General features: G+C 38.5%; 1 protein-coding gene across 7 annotated transcripts in view; it reads left to right on the forward strand.

Moving 5' to 3' along the window:
• Positions 1-264: 264 nt before the first annotated feature.
• The window catches only part of ARHGAP12 (Rho GTPase activating protein 12), a 112,465-nt gene continuing 94,962 nt past the window's right edge, over positions 265-17,767 (forward strand). For 4 of the 7 annotated variants that reach the window (XM_048219358.2, XM_057304604.1, XM_048219360.2 and 1 more), the window contains exons 1-4: positions 292-449; positions 14,771-14,802; positions 14,956-15,046; positions 16,539-17,299. In XM_048219358.2, coding sequence (XP_048075315.1) covers positions 16,622-17,299 — 678 coding nt within the window. In that variant the 5' untranslated portion in view covers positions 292-449; positions 14,771-14,802; positions 14,956-15,046; positions 16,539-16,621. Of the gene's footprint in view, positions 450-14,770; positions 14,803-14,955; positions 15,047-16,538; positions 17,300-17,767 lie in introns of all 7 variants that reach the window. The other 3 variants (XM_048219359.2, XM_026483480.4, XM_057304605.1) reach the window with 3 other exon arrangements.

Here is a 17,767-nt window from a genome sequence, read left to right on the forward strand (position 1 = left end):
CCTGCCACCCTACTGCTCGGTCCGTTTCCCGTTCGCCCTTCCCTCGTCTTCTCCCGAGCGTTTTCTCTCAACGTTTCCCACTTCGTGTTTACAAAGTGCTTACGCCCACTTGCCGGGCAGCAACCTCGCCACCCGAATCCCTTATCCAGTCCCTCCGCCTCCCCGCCCTTCTCGCGGATCCACCTCCGCGGATTCACCCCGCGCCTCCCGGGTCCTCACGTGAGCCCTGCCCCGCCCCCTGCCGTCACGTGAGCCGCCAGCCCCGCCCCGCCCCCGCGCCGGCGCGCTCCGACGTGCCCTGGAACTTACCCTCCCTCGGAGACCAGCCTGCGGGGACGCGCCGGCCGCGGCCGCCGCCGTGTGAGCGCCCTTCAGGCTCGCGTCGGCGTCCTGCAGACCCCGTGCTAGTACAAGAGGGAGCTGCCTCCTGCGAGGCCGTCGTGCTCTCGGTAAGGTGGCGGGACGCGGGTCCCCGTGGACCGAGGGCAGGTTGGTGAGGTGCTGCACAAAGGCGTCCGCGGCCGGGGCTGTGCCCGCCGAGGGCGGCGGAGTTAGGGGGAGGTGTGTGCGGGAGGCGCGCCGGCGCCGAGGTGAGCGCGAGGTGCGGCCGGGGGCGTCGCGGGAGGGGTCAGGGCGCAGGGTGGACGCGGGGGGAAGGGGAGACGTTGCCAGCCCACTGGCCGACGTGGGCGAGAGGGTTTAAATGGCTCGAAGTTGTGGCTCCTCTGCCCCCCGGGTTCCCTGACTTCCTGTGTGAGGGCAGCGCCCGCCCGCCCCGCCCCTAGGAAGGAGGGCGTCGGTGTGTGTGTGTGTGTAAAAGGCAGGCTGGTGTCGCCCTCTTTCCTCGCCTTCTGCAGCTGCGTGTGCCCGCTCTCTAACTGCTGTCGGGTGTGCAAACCTCCGCCCATCCGGGGAGCCCACCTGGGGCCTACTCTCGAGGACTGCTGACCTTAAACTGGTACTTTCGTCTCTGCAGTCTTTAGAGGTGCCCCGCCCCTGTTGAATGGACACTTGGCTACTCTCGCTCTTCTGGGAGCAATCTCATCAAAGTCCTTGAATTAAAAAAAAAACTAGCCTTTACAAGCGTGCTGCCCTCCTCCCCTTTCAGCGTAGTTGATTGTCTTCCAAGAATGGCTGTCCTTTACGTGTTGTATCTTAAGTTACTGCAGACCCTCCGAGAAGAAATGTCTGCAGGGTCATCCTTACAGAAAAACGCACGGCCTTCAGTTTAGAGGCTTGTGATGTTTTCCTTCTGGCTGCCGCAGCAGTTTTTAAATGCATTTGCAAAGGTTAAAGCAAAATGTTTGAAAGCATTCCTTTAGGAAAGTTCTGATGTCATTCCAAGTAAAGTGTTTATGATGGGTGAAGGCAGCTAACACTCGAATTGCTTTATGGTTAATTACGATACACGAGAGCAGCTTTTATCGAATATTTATGCACATATTCCTAAGGGAAGGAAATGTGGAGGAAGGCTCATCAAGTGAGGAGTCACTCACTTCTGGTTCAGATTCAGCCACACTTCCGAAGGTGAGACCTCGGAAGACTCAGGGTTAGAGTGGAAGGTTGTTAGTATCAAGCCCCTAGCCACGCCTGTTTCGCAACTGAGAACTTTGGAGACGGTGGCCTAGAGCTGTTATTTATTTGTCCATATCCAGTGTTCCTTACCTGATCTATAGGAAGGTGTGTTACAGAATGGGCCACGTTTCTGTACGTTTTCTTGTCTGAGTAGACATTCCGGCTGGTGGTGCTAGTAATTTTCTCTTTTCCTCTGTTTTGAAATGACTTGAAAACGTTTCAGAATAGAAATTTGGGAGCCCAGCATAGTGCCTAAAAGCAGGATCTGAAGACTTAACCTTGAGCGATGCATCCTGAGGAGCCAGACAACCTGGATGAATATGTGTGACCCATGGTTGCATGTAGCTTTCTGCTTTGGAGGTGTTTCTTGGGGGAAAAAATAAAGTGTAATGGAACCGATTATATGTGTGTATGTGTATGCCCAGTATTTGTTGATAGGTTTCTCTTCGTACTTTATAGCCAGAAAAGGTGGAAAAGGTTGCTAACTCATTGATTCTTAATATGCCATTTGTAAAGATTAGTTATCCATATATAGTCAATATGTATCTTTAGGTTTTTGTTTTTGTTTTTAACTTACTATACCATTTGTGAGGCACAAGTGAAAACATGTGCCATAAATGCTGTAGAAAAACAGCTTATGATTTGTAGTTAATCATTTGGTTTTCATTTCATTAATTACAAACTTTCTGTTTGGTGCTTTTTAAAAATAGGTGGATAGACCATGGACTTTACAAATGTATGTACTCAAAGTTGTGCAGTTGACATTCCTGAGAATAATAGGGTAATAAAAATTTTAAATGGACTGAAATAAAACAGTGAATATAGTGATGTGTAAAATCCTTATGTGGCACTACCAGTATTTTGCTTACCTGAGAAAATTGGTACTAAGAAAAGGTAACTTAAGGTGAATCTGCCCAAAATGGACAATACCGTTTTCTAGTAGTGGGAAAGAAAAGTGAAATTAAACTTTTATTTTATCTCATATTTAACATTTTTAGTTTTAATTCCAAATATGCACTGTTTTGTGGAATGAATCAGACATAAAAAAGTATGATAGTATCACATAGCATTATTGTATTTCAAATCATGCTTTTCAGATCATCCTCTTTTGAGGAGTCCATTGGGCCACTATCTCTGTGGTTTTTCTTTTCTTCAACTGTTAAGTGGTCTGATTATGCCACATCCTCAGTTGTGGATGGCCTTGCTGTGATTCAGCCATTTCCCTCTTACTTTTATTGACTTAACAAATATCTTGCAGTTTCCGTTTGCAGTTGATTAGCTTTTTATTTGAACCAAACTGCCAAATGCTGACGTGTCTAAGTATCCCTCCCCTGTTGATAATTAGTGCTTCTCAAACTTTAATGTGCATTGGAATCACCTGGACTTCTAACAAGCCCCCAGGTGATACCCTTGCTGCTCTCCTGCCCAGACTACAAACTACTGCAGTCCAATAGAAAAATAATGCCAGTCACCTGTGTAACCTTATTTTTATTTTTATTTAAGTAATCTCTACACCCAGCGTGGGTCTCGAACTCGACCCAGAGATCAAGAGTTGCATGCTCCTCCGACTGAGTCAGCCAGGTGCCCGTCACCTGTGTAATTTTAAAGCTTTTTTTAGTACTCACATGATAAAAAGTAAAAGGGGGAAAAAACCCAAGTGCAATACATTTTTTTATCATCTCATGATGTTATCAACAGGATTCTATTATTCAGACTAAGTCTTCAATTCTTCAGTATATTTTACATACACAGGGCATCTCAGTTTAGATTAGCCACACTTAAAATGCTCAGCAGCCACGTTTGGCTAGTGGCTACTGTATTGAACATCACTTCTGGAGTCTAGAATCTAGACCAGTGCTATTCACCGTGTATTTTTAGATTGGCCCCATCAGTGTCCTTTGGGAACTTGCTAGGAATGTAAATTTTTGGGCTCCACCTTATACTGCTTTCGTTAGGAATGTCTGGGTTTCAGTAACTTGTGTTTTAAAAAACTACAGGATATGACTACAAAATGTATATGTGGTATTCTGGATGGGATCCTTGAACAGAAGTCCATTAGGGGAAAACTAAGGAAGTCCGAATAGAGCATGGATGTTATTATGTGTCAGTATTGGTTCACTGACTATGACAAATGTACTATGCTAACATAAGATGTTAATGGTAGGAGAAACTGTATATAGGGTATATGGGAATTCTCTGTGCTATCTTTGCAATAAATGTGTAAATCTAGAACTCATCTGAAGTTTTTTTAGAGAAGCGCTCTGGGTGATTCCACTGCTCACTAAGAGTTCGAGAAGCCTTGATCTAGATCACTGATAGGGCCTACACTATCGCACCTTGAACGGGTAGGATGGAGGCTAGGTTTAGGTTTGGTGGGGTAAAAATAATAGTATTTTGTAAGAAGAGCTAAAATCTGTAAAGTATTATATCAAGTGCTTTACACATATTTACTCATTTGATTCTCTCAATATGTAGTATCTACTGTTAATAAGCTCCATTTCGCAAATGAAAGAAAACGGGGCTCAGAGAGGTTAAGTGACTTGTCTTAGATCACATGGCTAGGAAGAGGCAGAGGCAGGTGCCTTCGAGGTGGGACTAATTTTATAAGCCATCAGTTAATTTGTCAGTATTTTTCTACTCACAGCTCTTTTTTTTTTTTTTTTAAAGATTTATTTATCGGAGAGGGAGAGGGAGAGCGAGCAAGCACAAGCATGTGTGCAGTGGGGAGGGGCAGAGGGGGAGAGTCTGAAGCCTACTCTGTGCTGTGTGTGGAGCCCATCGCGGGGCTCCATCTCACAATCCTGAAATCATGACCCGAGCTGAAACCAAGAGTTGGACGCTAAATGACTTCGCCACCTGGCACCCCCACAACTTTTGCTTTTTTGAGAAAGCAGTGATCAGTGTGGATACTCTGTATCATGCCTTATAGTTTACAGAGCACTTTTCTCTTTTCCATTCTCACAAGAATCCTTTGAGATTTGTATTGTTTGTTTTACAGGTAAGTTAAGGTGCTCAGAGTCTGAGCACCAAAAAATGGCAAATCCTAGATTTAAATTTCAGGCGTCTAATCCTGAGTTCTGTGCTTTTTTGCCACAGAAGAATTTAGAATATATTTTGCAGTTAGAGTGGTATTTTTAAAAGTTTGCTGAAAATTACCAATATTTTGCTATATATTACTGGTTTGTTCAAAAAATCAGTTTTATTGAGTTGTATGTGTACACTAATATACAGTAACACAACAATAGAAGTGAACTACAGATTCATACAGCCACATGGATGAATCTCAAAAGTGGTGTTCTAAGTGAAACAAGCCGGATATAGAAGGCTCACACGGTATGATTAGTGCGTACCTTCTTTCACCACTTTACTTCTTTTAGTAAGCAGTGATTAACGTGAAGCTTTGTGTCATGCTTTATAGTTTACTAAGTACTTTTTCACATTTTCTCTATCCCTTCTCACAAGGATCTCTCTTAAAAACAATTTTTTTAGTATAATTGACACAGTGTTACATTAGTTTCAGGTGTACAACATAGCATTTCAACATTTTCTATTCCTTTTGCTGTGCTCAGCCCAAGTATAGCTACCATCTGTCACCATACAACACTATTGTAGTATCATTGACTATATTCCTTATGCTGCGCCTTTTGTTCCCATGACCTATTCAGTCCGTAACTGGAAGCTTTTATCTCCCAGTCTCCTTCACCCATTTTGCCCATTTCCCTCTGCTCCCCCTCCAACCCTTTCCTAGGATCTCTTAAGGTTTGTATTCTTTCCTGTTTTACAGATGGAGGTACAGTTAGTTTAGGCATTCATTAGTTGATAGGCCTTTGAGTTATTTCCGGTTTCTGGCACTTATGACTAAAGCTGTTATGAATGTTCATTATAAAGCCTTTGCGTGGACTATGCTTTCATTTTTCTTAGGTAAATACCTAGAGGTATTGAAAAGTGATGGCTCGATCATATGTAAATGCATGCTTAATAACTTTATAAGAAACTGCCAAAGTGTTTTCCAAAGTGGCTTTACCATTCTGCATTCCCACCAGCAGTGAATGAGAATTCTAGTTGCTGGTGTCCGTACCATATGAAATATCCTTTTTATATATTTAAAGCCATTCTAGTGTGTGTGTGGAGAGGAACAGTTGGTGCTTTGAATTTACATTATTAGTGTTTTTTAAAAAACAGTATTGTTGAGGTATAATTGCTGTATAATCTGCATATATTTTAAAAGTGTAATTTGATGACCTTTGAGATACACACACACACCCCTCCCCCCAAATTTCTTTGAGCCCAAGGGTAATTCATTACCTTGTTTTCTGGTCAATATTGATTTGCTTTCTGGCGCTATAGATTTGTTTGCATTTTCTAGAATTGTATATGGATGGAACCATACAGTGTGCACTTTCTTGTCTGAATTTCCCCACTCAGCAAAATTAGTGTGAAATTTGTCCCGTTTGTTGTGTGTATTAGTAGTTAATTCCTTTTTGTTGCTGAGTGATATCCCGCTGTGTGGATATTCCACAATTAGTTTATCCATTCACCTCTTGATGGCCATTTGGATTGTTTCCAGTTTGGGGCTGTTAGAAATAAAGCTGCTGTGAACATTCACCTACAGGTCTTTGTGTGGATACATGCTTTCGTTTCTCTTGGGTAAAATACCTAGGGGTAGATTCCCTGGGTCCTGTGGTAGATGTATATTTAAAATTTTAAGAACCTGCCAAACTTTTTCCGAAGTGGTTTTACCATTTTACATGTCCACCAGCAGTGTGTGAGAGTTTTAATTGTTCCACATTCTAGAAAAACACTGGTGTATGGTCAGTCTTAAATATTAGTCATTCTAGTGGATGTGTACTATTATTTCTTTGTGGCTTTAATTTGCATTTCCCTAATAACTGAAGATGTTGGGCATCTTCTCATGGGCTTATTTACCATCTATAGATATTTGGATAAGTGTTTATATCTTTTGCCCATTTTTTATTGGGTTGTATAGACTTGTACAGTTCTTTATATATTTAAATGTGAGTCCTTTGTTGAAGATAAGTTTGCATCTATATTCAATGAGGGATGTTGGTCTTTAGTTTTTGTTATAATATCTTTGTCTGGTTTTGGATAATGCTGACCTGATAGAATGAGTTGGAATGTTTTTCCTCTGTTTCTTCAAAAGCTTTGTATAGAATTGGTATTATCGTCCTTATATTTTTGGTAAATTCTCTAGTGAAGCCATCTGGGCCAGGACTTTGTGGGAAGTTATTTATTTATTTATTTATTTATTTTAAAAGATTTTGTTTATTACAACATGAGAGAGTGCGTGTGCGAGAGCACACAGCAGGGGGAGGAGCAGAGGGAGAGGGAGCAGGGAGTCCAACTCCGTGCAGCACTTGATTCCAGGATCCAGGGATCATGACCTGAGCCAAAGGCAGATGCCTAACCAACTGAGCCACCCAGGTGCACTGTGGGAAGATTTTAAAAGATTTTTAAAGACAGATCAATTTATTTAGTAACTATAGGGCTATTTAGGTTATCCATTTCTTCTGAAGTTCTGGTAACTTGTCTTTCAGGAAATTTGCCTGGTTCATCTAAGTTGTTGGATTTACTGGCTTAAAGTTGTTGATAATATTGTCTTATCTTCCTTTTGATGTCTTTAGATCTGTAGTTATGTCCCCTGTCTCATTCCTGATATTGGTAATTTGTGTTTTTTTTCCCCTTTTATTCTGGATCAGTTTGACTAGAAGGTTATCAGTATTACAGATCTTCTTTAAAAACCAGCTTCTGATTTCATCTAACATTTTTCTGTTTATTGACTTCTGCTCTTTAGCATGTCCTTTCTTCTGCTTACTTGGGGTTTAATTTGCTCTTCATCTAGTTTCTTAGAGTGGAAGTGTACATCATTGATTTGAGACCTTTCTTCTTTTCTAATATGGGCATTTACTGCTATGAATTTTCTCTGAGCACTACTTTAGCTGCATCCCATAAATTCTGAGATGTCATGTTTTCATTTTCATTTCAGTTCAGATTTCCTGTTTGATTTCTTTTACTTCTGAGTTATTTAGAAGTGTGTTGTTCAGATTCCAACAAATTTGTGGGTTTTTAAGCTGTGTTTCATTACTTTATAACTTAATTCAGTTGTTAGAGAATATGCCTTGGTATGATTTCAGTCCTTTTAAATTTATTGAGATTTGTCTCATGGCCCAGAATATAGTCTGCAGAAAATGTATGTTGATAGGAGACTACTGAACTGGCTGTCCTGTTGTTAGCATTTCCATTAGCTCTGTATAAGTGTTCCAGTTGTTGGTATCAGCACTTTGAGTTGTCTTTGTTTTGTAAAAATAACTTTATTGTGGTAGGTATGTGATAACTTGTTTTGATTTAATTTGCATTATTGGATATTCAGTGTTTTCTAAAAGAATTTTAATTTGAATAAAAATTAAGAATCATAGTGTGTTTTCTTTTCCAGTAGAGGACAGAAAGTGCTGATGGATTGGTAGTAGTAGTAGTTCATCATTTGTATGCTACGTAAGTACTACTTCTCAGTTTTCTCAAAGTTTGAATGTTTGCCTTTTAAAATTTACTTTGAAAGAGGATCTGTAAAAGCTATCAGGATTTTAGTGACTTTTGTGTTTTTTGGGTAGACAGGTATAAGGTGATTTAAATTGTAGTCTGCAATGACTATTGTGGTAATATATACAGAATAGTTTTGTATGTATATACCACATTTTGTTTAGGCATTTATCTATTTATGGACATTTGGTTTGCTTCCACCTTTTGGCTGTTGTGATTAGTGCTGCTATTAACATGGATGCACATATATCTTTTCAAGTCCCTGCTTTCCATTCTTTTGGATGTGTGTCCAGAAGTGGAATTGCTGGGTGTTTTGAAAAACCACTGTACTGTTTACCCCAGTGGCTGAACCATTTTGCATTCCTACCAGCAATGCACAAGAATGGCAATTTCTCCACATCCTCACCAGCACTTATTTTGGGGTTTTTTTGGTTGTTGTTGCTTTTGTTTGTTCTTTACAATAGCCACCCTGATTGGTGTGAAGTGGTATCATTGTAGTTTCGATTTGCATTTCCCTAATGATAGTGATGTTGAACATCTTTCCCTGTGCTTATTGGCCATTTGTGTATCATCTTTGGGAAAAATATCTATTCAAGTCCTTTGCCTGTAGTGGCCACAATGTTAATTTGGAGTAGGTTGGCATCATTTAAGCATTGAAAAGAATAGTCCCCCACCCTTTTTTTTTTTTTTAAAGTTACTGATGTCTGACTAGAACTTTGCAATGGCCGGTTGTTAATATCACTACACTTGTATTTGCCTTTGTTTTGTAGATTATATCATTTTTTAAAGTACAGGATTTGGTAAACATTTGAAAGTAGTTGAATGTAAATAGTCATTTCAAAGATTTTCTTTAGGAGGGTAATGTGTATAGTTCTGGAGGTTTATCTGAATGGGTTATGCAGAGAATGAATAAAGTTTTTCATCTAGAGTAAATTATTAGAGGATTAGAAATCCTATGAAACTTTATAAAGACCAAGGTTATGATTTTCTGATTAATATATGACAACATGATAATGGTATGGACTGAGAACATGAGCATAGGTGCTTCCCCAAAGGAAAATCAAAGAGTTGTTACTGTAAGGCAGGCAGGTGAGATGCCACAGAGGCAAGATCAAATTTATGTGAACTGTTAAAAAAAAAAAAGTTAATTTCGTTCTTTTTTTTTTCCCTAAAGACTCTATTTATTTATTTGGTAAAGAGAGAGAGTGCGCCCACAAGCAGGGGGAGCAGCAGGCAGAGGGAGACGCAGGTTCCCTGCTGAGCAGAGAGCCCCATGTGGGCCTCTATTCCAGGATTCTGAGATCATGACTGGAGCCAAGGCGGATGCTTAACTGACTGAGCCACCCAGGCACCCCTTTTCATTTGTTTGTTTGTTTGCTTAATTAAAAATGATTAGAAAGTTCTTAGTAAGGAATAAAAAAATGGGACTCAGGTGTTGAGGGTCCATTGATTGGAGTGCATTTAGAAGAGAGTAAAAAAAAAAAGCTGACAAACATAGAAGCAGAATTATCAAAGAAGGGTGGTTTTAAAGGTTAACATGGAGCCACTATCAGTATAGGTAGCTTATGAAATAGGAGAATCTGAAGGAAAAGGAAGTTAACTTCCTGGCTCAAGAAAAAGTTCTTGTTTCTTAGACTTTTTACTAGTTCCGAGTTTTTTTTTTTTTTTTTTTTTTTGGTTCTGTTTTTTGTTTGTTTGGTTTTTGTTTTTTGTTTTTTTCCTACCTTACCAGGCTATCTTCCTGGTATCCTACACCATCACGTTAAAACTCTCAGTGTGTGCAAATGAATCTGAAGGGATTAAATTCCAGTTGAATCTTTAATCCTTTTTGGTCTGAAAGGGCTTGATCAGGGTGCTTTACTAAAGTACTGAGTGTGCGAAATTTTTAGTACTGTAGGCTCCTCACTTTCTGCTGTCATATATCAGCTGGATCTGTATTTACTCTCCATGTAAATCTCCATATAAGAGATTATTTTAGAATGGTTTTGAAAATGTAACAACCACTGATAATAGAAAATCCTATTACCTCTTAAATAATTGTAATTTGTGTTTTGATGAGAGAAACAGGCACTGATTCTCCATAAATGCAAGGTGTAAAAGTAACTAAAGAAACATGAGTTTACTTAAATTATTCAAACATGTGTCAGTGTAATGTAAGATATTTTAATATGAATATAAAATATGTATGGTATCACTTTTAATTTGGATTTAAATCTAGTCCTTAAAATCTAGAGGGCGAAGGGTCAATATGGCACTATAAGATGCTCTGGACTCATATTGTGTATTTTCTGCCCCAGTCCTTGGATCAGCCATTTCTCCAAAGAGCTTTGGTTCCTTTATTTGCAGATTAGTATTAGAAAACTTACCTGGGTGCTACGTATACTTTTTGCTGGTAGGCTGTCATTTTTACTGACAACAAGGAAATATGCATGTGTCTACTAAGCAATATATAGATGTATATCTGTAATATTTCTTTATGAAGTCACCTTTATGTAATTTTAACTCTAGGAAGCTAAAAATGAGTTCATAGTGATGTCTCCGGATCTAATCCATGGATCATTCTAATCTTTTCCGCAGGGTTATAAATTCCCACTCAGTTATTGAGAAAACTGGCTCCCATCATTCACATTCCATTTAATTATTTAATTCTAGTATACATATATGACAGTATCAGAATTTTTGACTTATACCCCCATGGGAAGTGTTTTTATCAGCTTAGAATACAGTACTTATGTGCAGTTCCTTTGCCTATATTCTTACAGACCTCACTTATTTCCAAGGTAAGTTAGGTCAGCATCCTCCTCCAGAGGTTGTTCCATATATTTGTCATATTTTTAGACTATCGTGTGATCGCTAGGTCGGATGGCAAGACCATGTTTAGCTTTGTAAGAGATTGCTGAACTGTATTCAGAGTGGCTGAACCATTCTGCATTCCTACCGGCAATGAATGTTGTATTGCTCTGTATCCTCACTTGCACTTCGTGTCGTCAGTTTTTTGGATTGTAGCCATTATAATAGGTGTGTGCTGTGGTGTCTTGTTTTAATTTGTAATTCCCTAATGACATAATGTTGAGCACTTTTCCTGTGCTTCTTTGCCATCTGATTGTTTTCTTTCATGATATCTTCTCAGATCCTTTTTCCATTTAAAATATTGGGTTCTTTTTTGTTGACTTTTAAGAGTTCTTTGTATATTTGGTGTACAAGTTCTTAATCAGATATGTGCTTTGAAACTGTTCTCTCGTGTGTGGTTGATGTTTTCATTTTCTTAGCAGTGTCTTCCACAAAGCAGAAATTTTTAATTTTAATAAAGTCCTATTTTTTTCATCGACATCGATTGTGTATTTGGTGGTATATCTAAAAACTCATTGTCAAACCCAAGGTCATATTTCTTCTCTTTTAAATTGGAGTATTTTCTCCATTCTTGTAACAATCCAAGAAAAAGTCATTATGTCCACCTTTATTTCTGACTAAGACTTCATGGCACAAATTGCCCTAAAATACCCCATACAAATGTTTTTAGTAAAATATGCTTGCTTCCCCAAATGCTTCTTTTGTTGTTTCCTCATTTTTGTTTCAGATTTAAATCTTGGTTTTGAATTTCCTTTACTAGTTTATGTTTGACTGTGTTCTCTCCTGTTTTCCAGTTACCCAGTTACTTCCTGTATCCCTCTGCTGTCCCCACTTTTGCTATTTCTTTATGGCTAGAATAGCTGATAATAATCAACTGTATTTTCCTTCTCTTCTTTAGACCTAAAGAAATGTCTTATATTCTACACTTTTTTATTCTTAGAAAATAGGGATAATGCATTATGAAAAACTAAGTGCTCACTAGTGGTCTGTGCTTTCTTGTTGTACAAGTATACAGTTTACAAAATTATTTGGTGTAATTTCTTATTCTGAAACTTAATACTGGAATTGTTCTTAACTATTTGTTGTGCTCATTAAGTTTAATTGATTTGTTTAGTCGAGGTGTGTTTAGGGATTCTTCATTTTAAACAAGTACTTTTAAAACTTCTTGGAGAACTTCATGTCAAGAATAATTGCTTAAATTGTATTTTTTAGTTGGTTAATATTTATATGTGTGAGGCTGTATTAATATTTTGTTGCTCATGGCACTAGAATTGCTAAATTGGTTGTACATATATGTATTAGGCTTAATGTGTAGACTCATTACAAAAAAAATTGTAGACTACTCATTACAGATGCATTTACTATATATCTCTTAAGATTGTGTTTACTTGTTTACTTTTTTGATATACCTAGTAAAGATACCATGCTGAGAGATGTACTTGATTAAAACAGATGTCCTGGGGGAGGAAGATAACATGTGCTGAGCTGTGTAATTTGTGGTAGGAAAGAAAATGAGAAAAAATGGCAGACAATGGAGGAGGCGATTAGATTTTAAAATAGCCTCGTAGGAAGTTCTGAATCTGACGTGGGGGGAAGAGAAGTAAAAGATGTAAGCAGTTGTGTGTGTGTGTATCTGTGTGTATATCTGTTCTTGTTGAAACATGAGGAAGAAGAAGATTGGTAAGAGGCATGGCGAGCCTACGTGGGTATTTTTGAAACTGCCAAGTAAAGCAGTGGTTGGTACTGGGCAGTAGATATGCAAAAACTTTATGTATATTGGTGGTTGGGTAATTGGTTGTAAGTGTACTTGTGATGAATATGGACAAAGGAGTGTGGTGAAGAGTACAGAATGTATTTCAACTGGAGGAGAGTTGCATTCAAAGCGTTATAGTTGGATGACTTACGATTCTAACCAAAGTACTTGGGAGGATAAGATAGCAGGATAAACAGTGTTAACCTAGTCAAAAGAGAAGAATCCACAAGTTTGGAAAATAGAGAAAGAAGCAAGTGAATGAAAAATTTAAAAAGGTAGATTTTTAAAATAGAGTTTATGTTTTTAAGTAAAGTTGGGCAACATAACTTACACATTTGCAGATAATTTTCACGTAGATCTGAGGTTTTTAGAGCTACCCACAATTATTTTCTTTGAATTCATAGCTTATAAGGCTTTTAAAAAAAATTTTATGTAACTTTTCCCAGACCTTGGGTTGTGATATATAATTCCTGCTATATGACTTTCTAGAAGTTTATAATTTTAAGTCTCTCTTAAGGGCTTCCCAGTTTCATTCCCCATCTCACCACCCCAATATTATAACTAGAAAACAATCTCAGCTCCAGTTCTCCTATTCTTATCCCATTCTGTCTACTCTTGTTCATGTTGCTTGCCTTGATATCCAACTACCTTTCCTGTATGGAAGTTTTTGACTACTCCATTTTCCTTGCCCTTCCAGTCTCATTTTCTTTAAAGCTTTAGATTGCATGTCTCATGTTGCACATAGTGAATTAACTTATCTTTCTCCCTAACTCTTCCTTCATACCTGTCTTTGTAGTCACTGGGCAAGGTGTAGTCATAAAGCCTGGCAGTGAAAGGGGCTGAACTCGGACTGGCTTTTAACCTATTGTGGCTCCCCGCTGCCCAGCCTCTCTGCTACTAGCGTACAGTTTTCTTGTTATTCTTCATACTTTCCTTTTCTCCATTCCTGTGGATAAATATCGGACTAGTTATAGTACATCTGAGCTCAGAGATATTGCTTAAGGTATTTTTTTATTTCCTGGAAAGAAAAAGAAAAAAAAAATCACCTGAGGGTAAGTACTTCAGTGTGGAGTTTTGAAACGTTGTAGCGAAAAACTTTTGTGTAGGTAAAAGGATTAAAAGCACATAATGACCATTGTCCTGGAAATGAAGGTAAAGGCTGAACATTTGAAAGGTCAAAATCTCTGTTTACTGCTACGGGAGAGACCTTGGAGACTTGGCGGGGCTTGGGTGGGATAGAGATAGGAAGCAGATTTTGAATATGGTAAATTTTAGGTACCTGTTAGAACACTAAGTGGGTTTGGTTTCTGTGGTTCAGTAGTCTCTTTAATGTAGAAGAATCTTCCTCCATTTTTCATTTTTTATGAAACTGAATTTTTTGAAGATTTCAGGTCTGTCATCTAATAGGATGTCTTACACTTTGGAATTGTTTTCTAATAATTAGCTTAGATTTAACATGTTTTTGACAAGAATACAACTGAGGTAGCATTGTGTACATCACAGTAGGAGGCATATATCATCAAGGTTGTCCCACTGTTCTTGTAATTAAGTTTGATCACTTGGTTTAGCTCACGATTGCTGGCTTTCTCTTATGTAAAGGTATATTCCTCTATTTATAATTAGTAAGTAGTCTGTGGGGAAATATGTTAGGACTCCCAGTAGCTTTTAGTATTTGTTTTCACTCTCTCTCTCTGCTAGTACCGTGAACTTGAAAACCCGTTCTGTCATTTTAACAATTTTACGAAAGTTGTTTTTCTTATTAGAAATTTAAGAAGATATTTGTTAGAATAAAAAAATAAAGGGCAAAAATGAAGTTGAAATTATGTGGAAGTGTACTAGGAGGGGGCAGTGTTGAAGCATACCTTGTTTTTGTACACTTTGGAGGGTGGCATTCAACACAATTGTGAAATATAACATTGTAGCTATTATCAAAATGTGAGCAACCCATTACAAGAATTCTAAAACAAGAGCAACATTATATATTAGCCTTCTTAAGGCAATCCTGCTTAATGAACTTTATTATTATTTTTTTAATAGGTTTAAATGTAATACTGGATATTTCTTTTAAGGTAAGTTTTTTCTTTTTTTTCTTTATTTTTTTTTGAAACATTACATTATTAAATTTGTTATCCAAGTAGTTTGTCTAGAAAATAAATTTCTGTTACTGAAATTGGATCATTAATTTATTTATCACCTGGGCTTTTGGGCTTTGTTTGTTTCAGAGAAGAAAATTGTCTTCAGGGGAATGATTGTTAACTGCACACACAGCACCCAGTGATATGATGCCCAACAGTTGGATGCTGAAGAAGATTGGTAGGTTGTCATGGGACCTTGGGTTTCCACATTTCTGGTACATCTCAGTATTCAGAAGTGCTTGGATTTGCCTTGGGATCCTTGAGCTTTGGGTTGAATATTAGTTTCCTAGGGCTGCTGTAACAAAGTGCCACACACTCGGTGGCTCAAAACAATAGAAACTTATTCTCTCCTGGTTCTGGAGATTAGATGTCCAAAATAAAGGCATTGGCAGGGCTGTACTCCCTCTATGAGGGCTTTAGGAAAGAATCTTTCTTTGCCTTTTCCTGGTTTGTGGTAGCTGCTGGCAGTCCTTGGTGTTCCTTGCTGACAGCTGCTTCAGTCCACTTTCTGCCTCTGTCTTCACGTAGCCGTCTTCCTTCTGTCCGTCTGTGTGTCTCCTCTCCCTGCCTCCAATCCCCTTCTCTTTGTAAAAACACCAGTCATTGGATTTTTGTCCCATCCTAATCACGTATGACCTCATCTTAAATTGATCACATCTGCAAAGATCCTTTTTCCAAATAAGGTCACATTCACAGGTCCTGAGGTTAGGACTTAAACATACTTTTTTGGGAAACACAGTTCAAAAGAACAGATTCATGGTTGGGGCTTGACTTGAGTTGTAGCAATATCGAGGTGCTGTGATCACTTTGAAGCTTGAGTTCTGTGTTCTCTGTGTTCTCTGAGAACTATTTTGAAATTGGTGTAGAAATAAAAATGAATCCCTAGATTTCTCAAGCCAATTTAGGGCTATTTCTGTAATAGACTTTGGTGGAGGGGGTGAGAATTTTTAACATATACAGATAAAAAGAGTGGTTATTTCTTTGCATTTGTGGGATTCAGTCTGACAAGAATTGTGGCCCTCCTGAGATAGACATAAGCGGGAAACAAAGTTAGCTAGGAGTTTCTTTTCTTTGTGTGTGTACTTTGCCTAACAATAACAGTGCTGTCCTTTTTATCTGTTTGTGTTAGGAAAGGAAACTTGTATAATTGGATAACTTTTTTTTAAGCTTCTTAATACTCTTGACCATTTTAGAAAACAAAGGGTACAGGGTTATTGAAATTCAGCTCCACCCTCAAAGAAGGTCTTAGATAAGTGAACCTAGCTCAGTGAACCTAGCTCAGCGCCTGGCCCTTGGTAAGTGCCTAATACATATTTGTTATTAGTGAGCCTTTCTAAGAATGTGAAGGAGGTTTGAGGTAGTCAAGAAAAGAGGGAAAGTTCTCACCTCTTATTTTCTGGGTATTTTTCTGTCTGGCTGGTTAGGGTATTTATTATTCCAGTAATTGGTTTGGTTTTGTTTATAAATGACTAGAAAATGTAGATTACAGTTAGATTGAGTGTTTTTAATTATAGGACAATACATATGATATTAGACACATGTTTACTTTTTGGGGTTTGAGATTTGAAGGTAATATTCTTAAAGTGCCTGTATTATATGATGCTTGTGAATAAATCTTAAAAATCAGGCTGTGTTAACGTTTTCTTCGTTCTCTTCCTCCACTTAAATAGAAATAGCTCTGTTAATACACCAAGCTGTAAAGCCATAATGTGGCATACCATCCTGTTTGAGAGGTGAACATTGTTGAATAAAAATGGCTGACAGAAGTGGGAAGACTATTCCGGGACAAGTGTATATTGAAGTGGAATATGATTATGAATATGAAGCCAAGGACAGAAAGATTGTGATAAAACAAGGGGAACGATACATCTTGGTGAAAAAGACCAATGATGACTGGTGGCAAGTGAAACCAGATGAGAATTCCAAGGCGTTTTATGTGCCAGCCCAGTATGTTAAGGAGGTCACCCGCAAAGCTCTCATGCCGCCTGTTAAACAGGCAGTTGGACTGCCAAATAATTCTATGAAAATGATACAGAGTCTCCATCTTCAGAGGTCAACAGAAAATGTGAACAAATTGCCTGAGCTTTCAAGTTTTGGAAAGCCATCGTCGTCTGTTCAAGGAACAGGTCTTATTCGTGATGCGAATCAGAATTTTGGACCTAACTATAATCCAGGTCAGACTGTGAACCTAAGCCTGGACCTGACCCATAACAATGGAAAGTTTAACAGTGACTCACATTCTCCTAAAGTTTCTGGCCAGAATAGGACGCGCTTATTTGGTCACTTTCCCGGTCCGGAGTTCTTGGATGTAGAGAAAACTAGCTTCTCCCAGGAACAGTCTTGTGATTCAGCAGGAGAAGGCTCGGAAAGAGTACATCAGGATTCTGAGTCTGGCGATGAACTTAGCAGCAGCTCCACTGAACAGATAAGGGTAAGATGAAAAGTAGAACCATGGAACACTTATACCACCGTAACAAAAATACTACAGATTTTAATTAAAGTCTTTGTAGGAGTTAGGAATTGTTTGTTTTGCTTTGTTTTTAGAATACACAGGTTCTGTCCTGATTTAGAGATGGAGAATAGTGTCATAACTTAGGGAGTTCATAAAGGTTGACCTTACGGTTTCCATACTTCTTGTACCTTTATGGGGCTTTATGTGTGGAAAAGGTTTTTTATCCTCTCTATTGATGCTGCATAGGGTAGAAAGGATTTACTTAACTTATCCAGTGATGATATTTCTTTTACTAGGCAAAGTTTGTTTTCTAACTGTACTCATTTTAACTTGTTTCCGATAAGTTTTCAGGTAATAATGGGTGTATGAGGAAAGATATCCCTGGAATGTTAGCTACTTGTTCTTTGAAACTGGCTTATTAACCTTGAATATTTAAAAAAATACAGA

This window comes from Ursus arctos, unplaced genomic scaffold (genome assembly GCF_023065955.2).
Source record: "Ursus arctos isolate Adak ecotype North America unplaced genomic scaffold, UrsArc2.0 scaffold_30, whole genome shotgun sequence".
NCBI classification, from domain to species: domain Eukaryota; kingdom Metazoa; phylum Chordata; class Mammalia; order Carnivora; family Ursidae; genus Ursus; species Ursus arctos.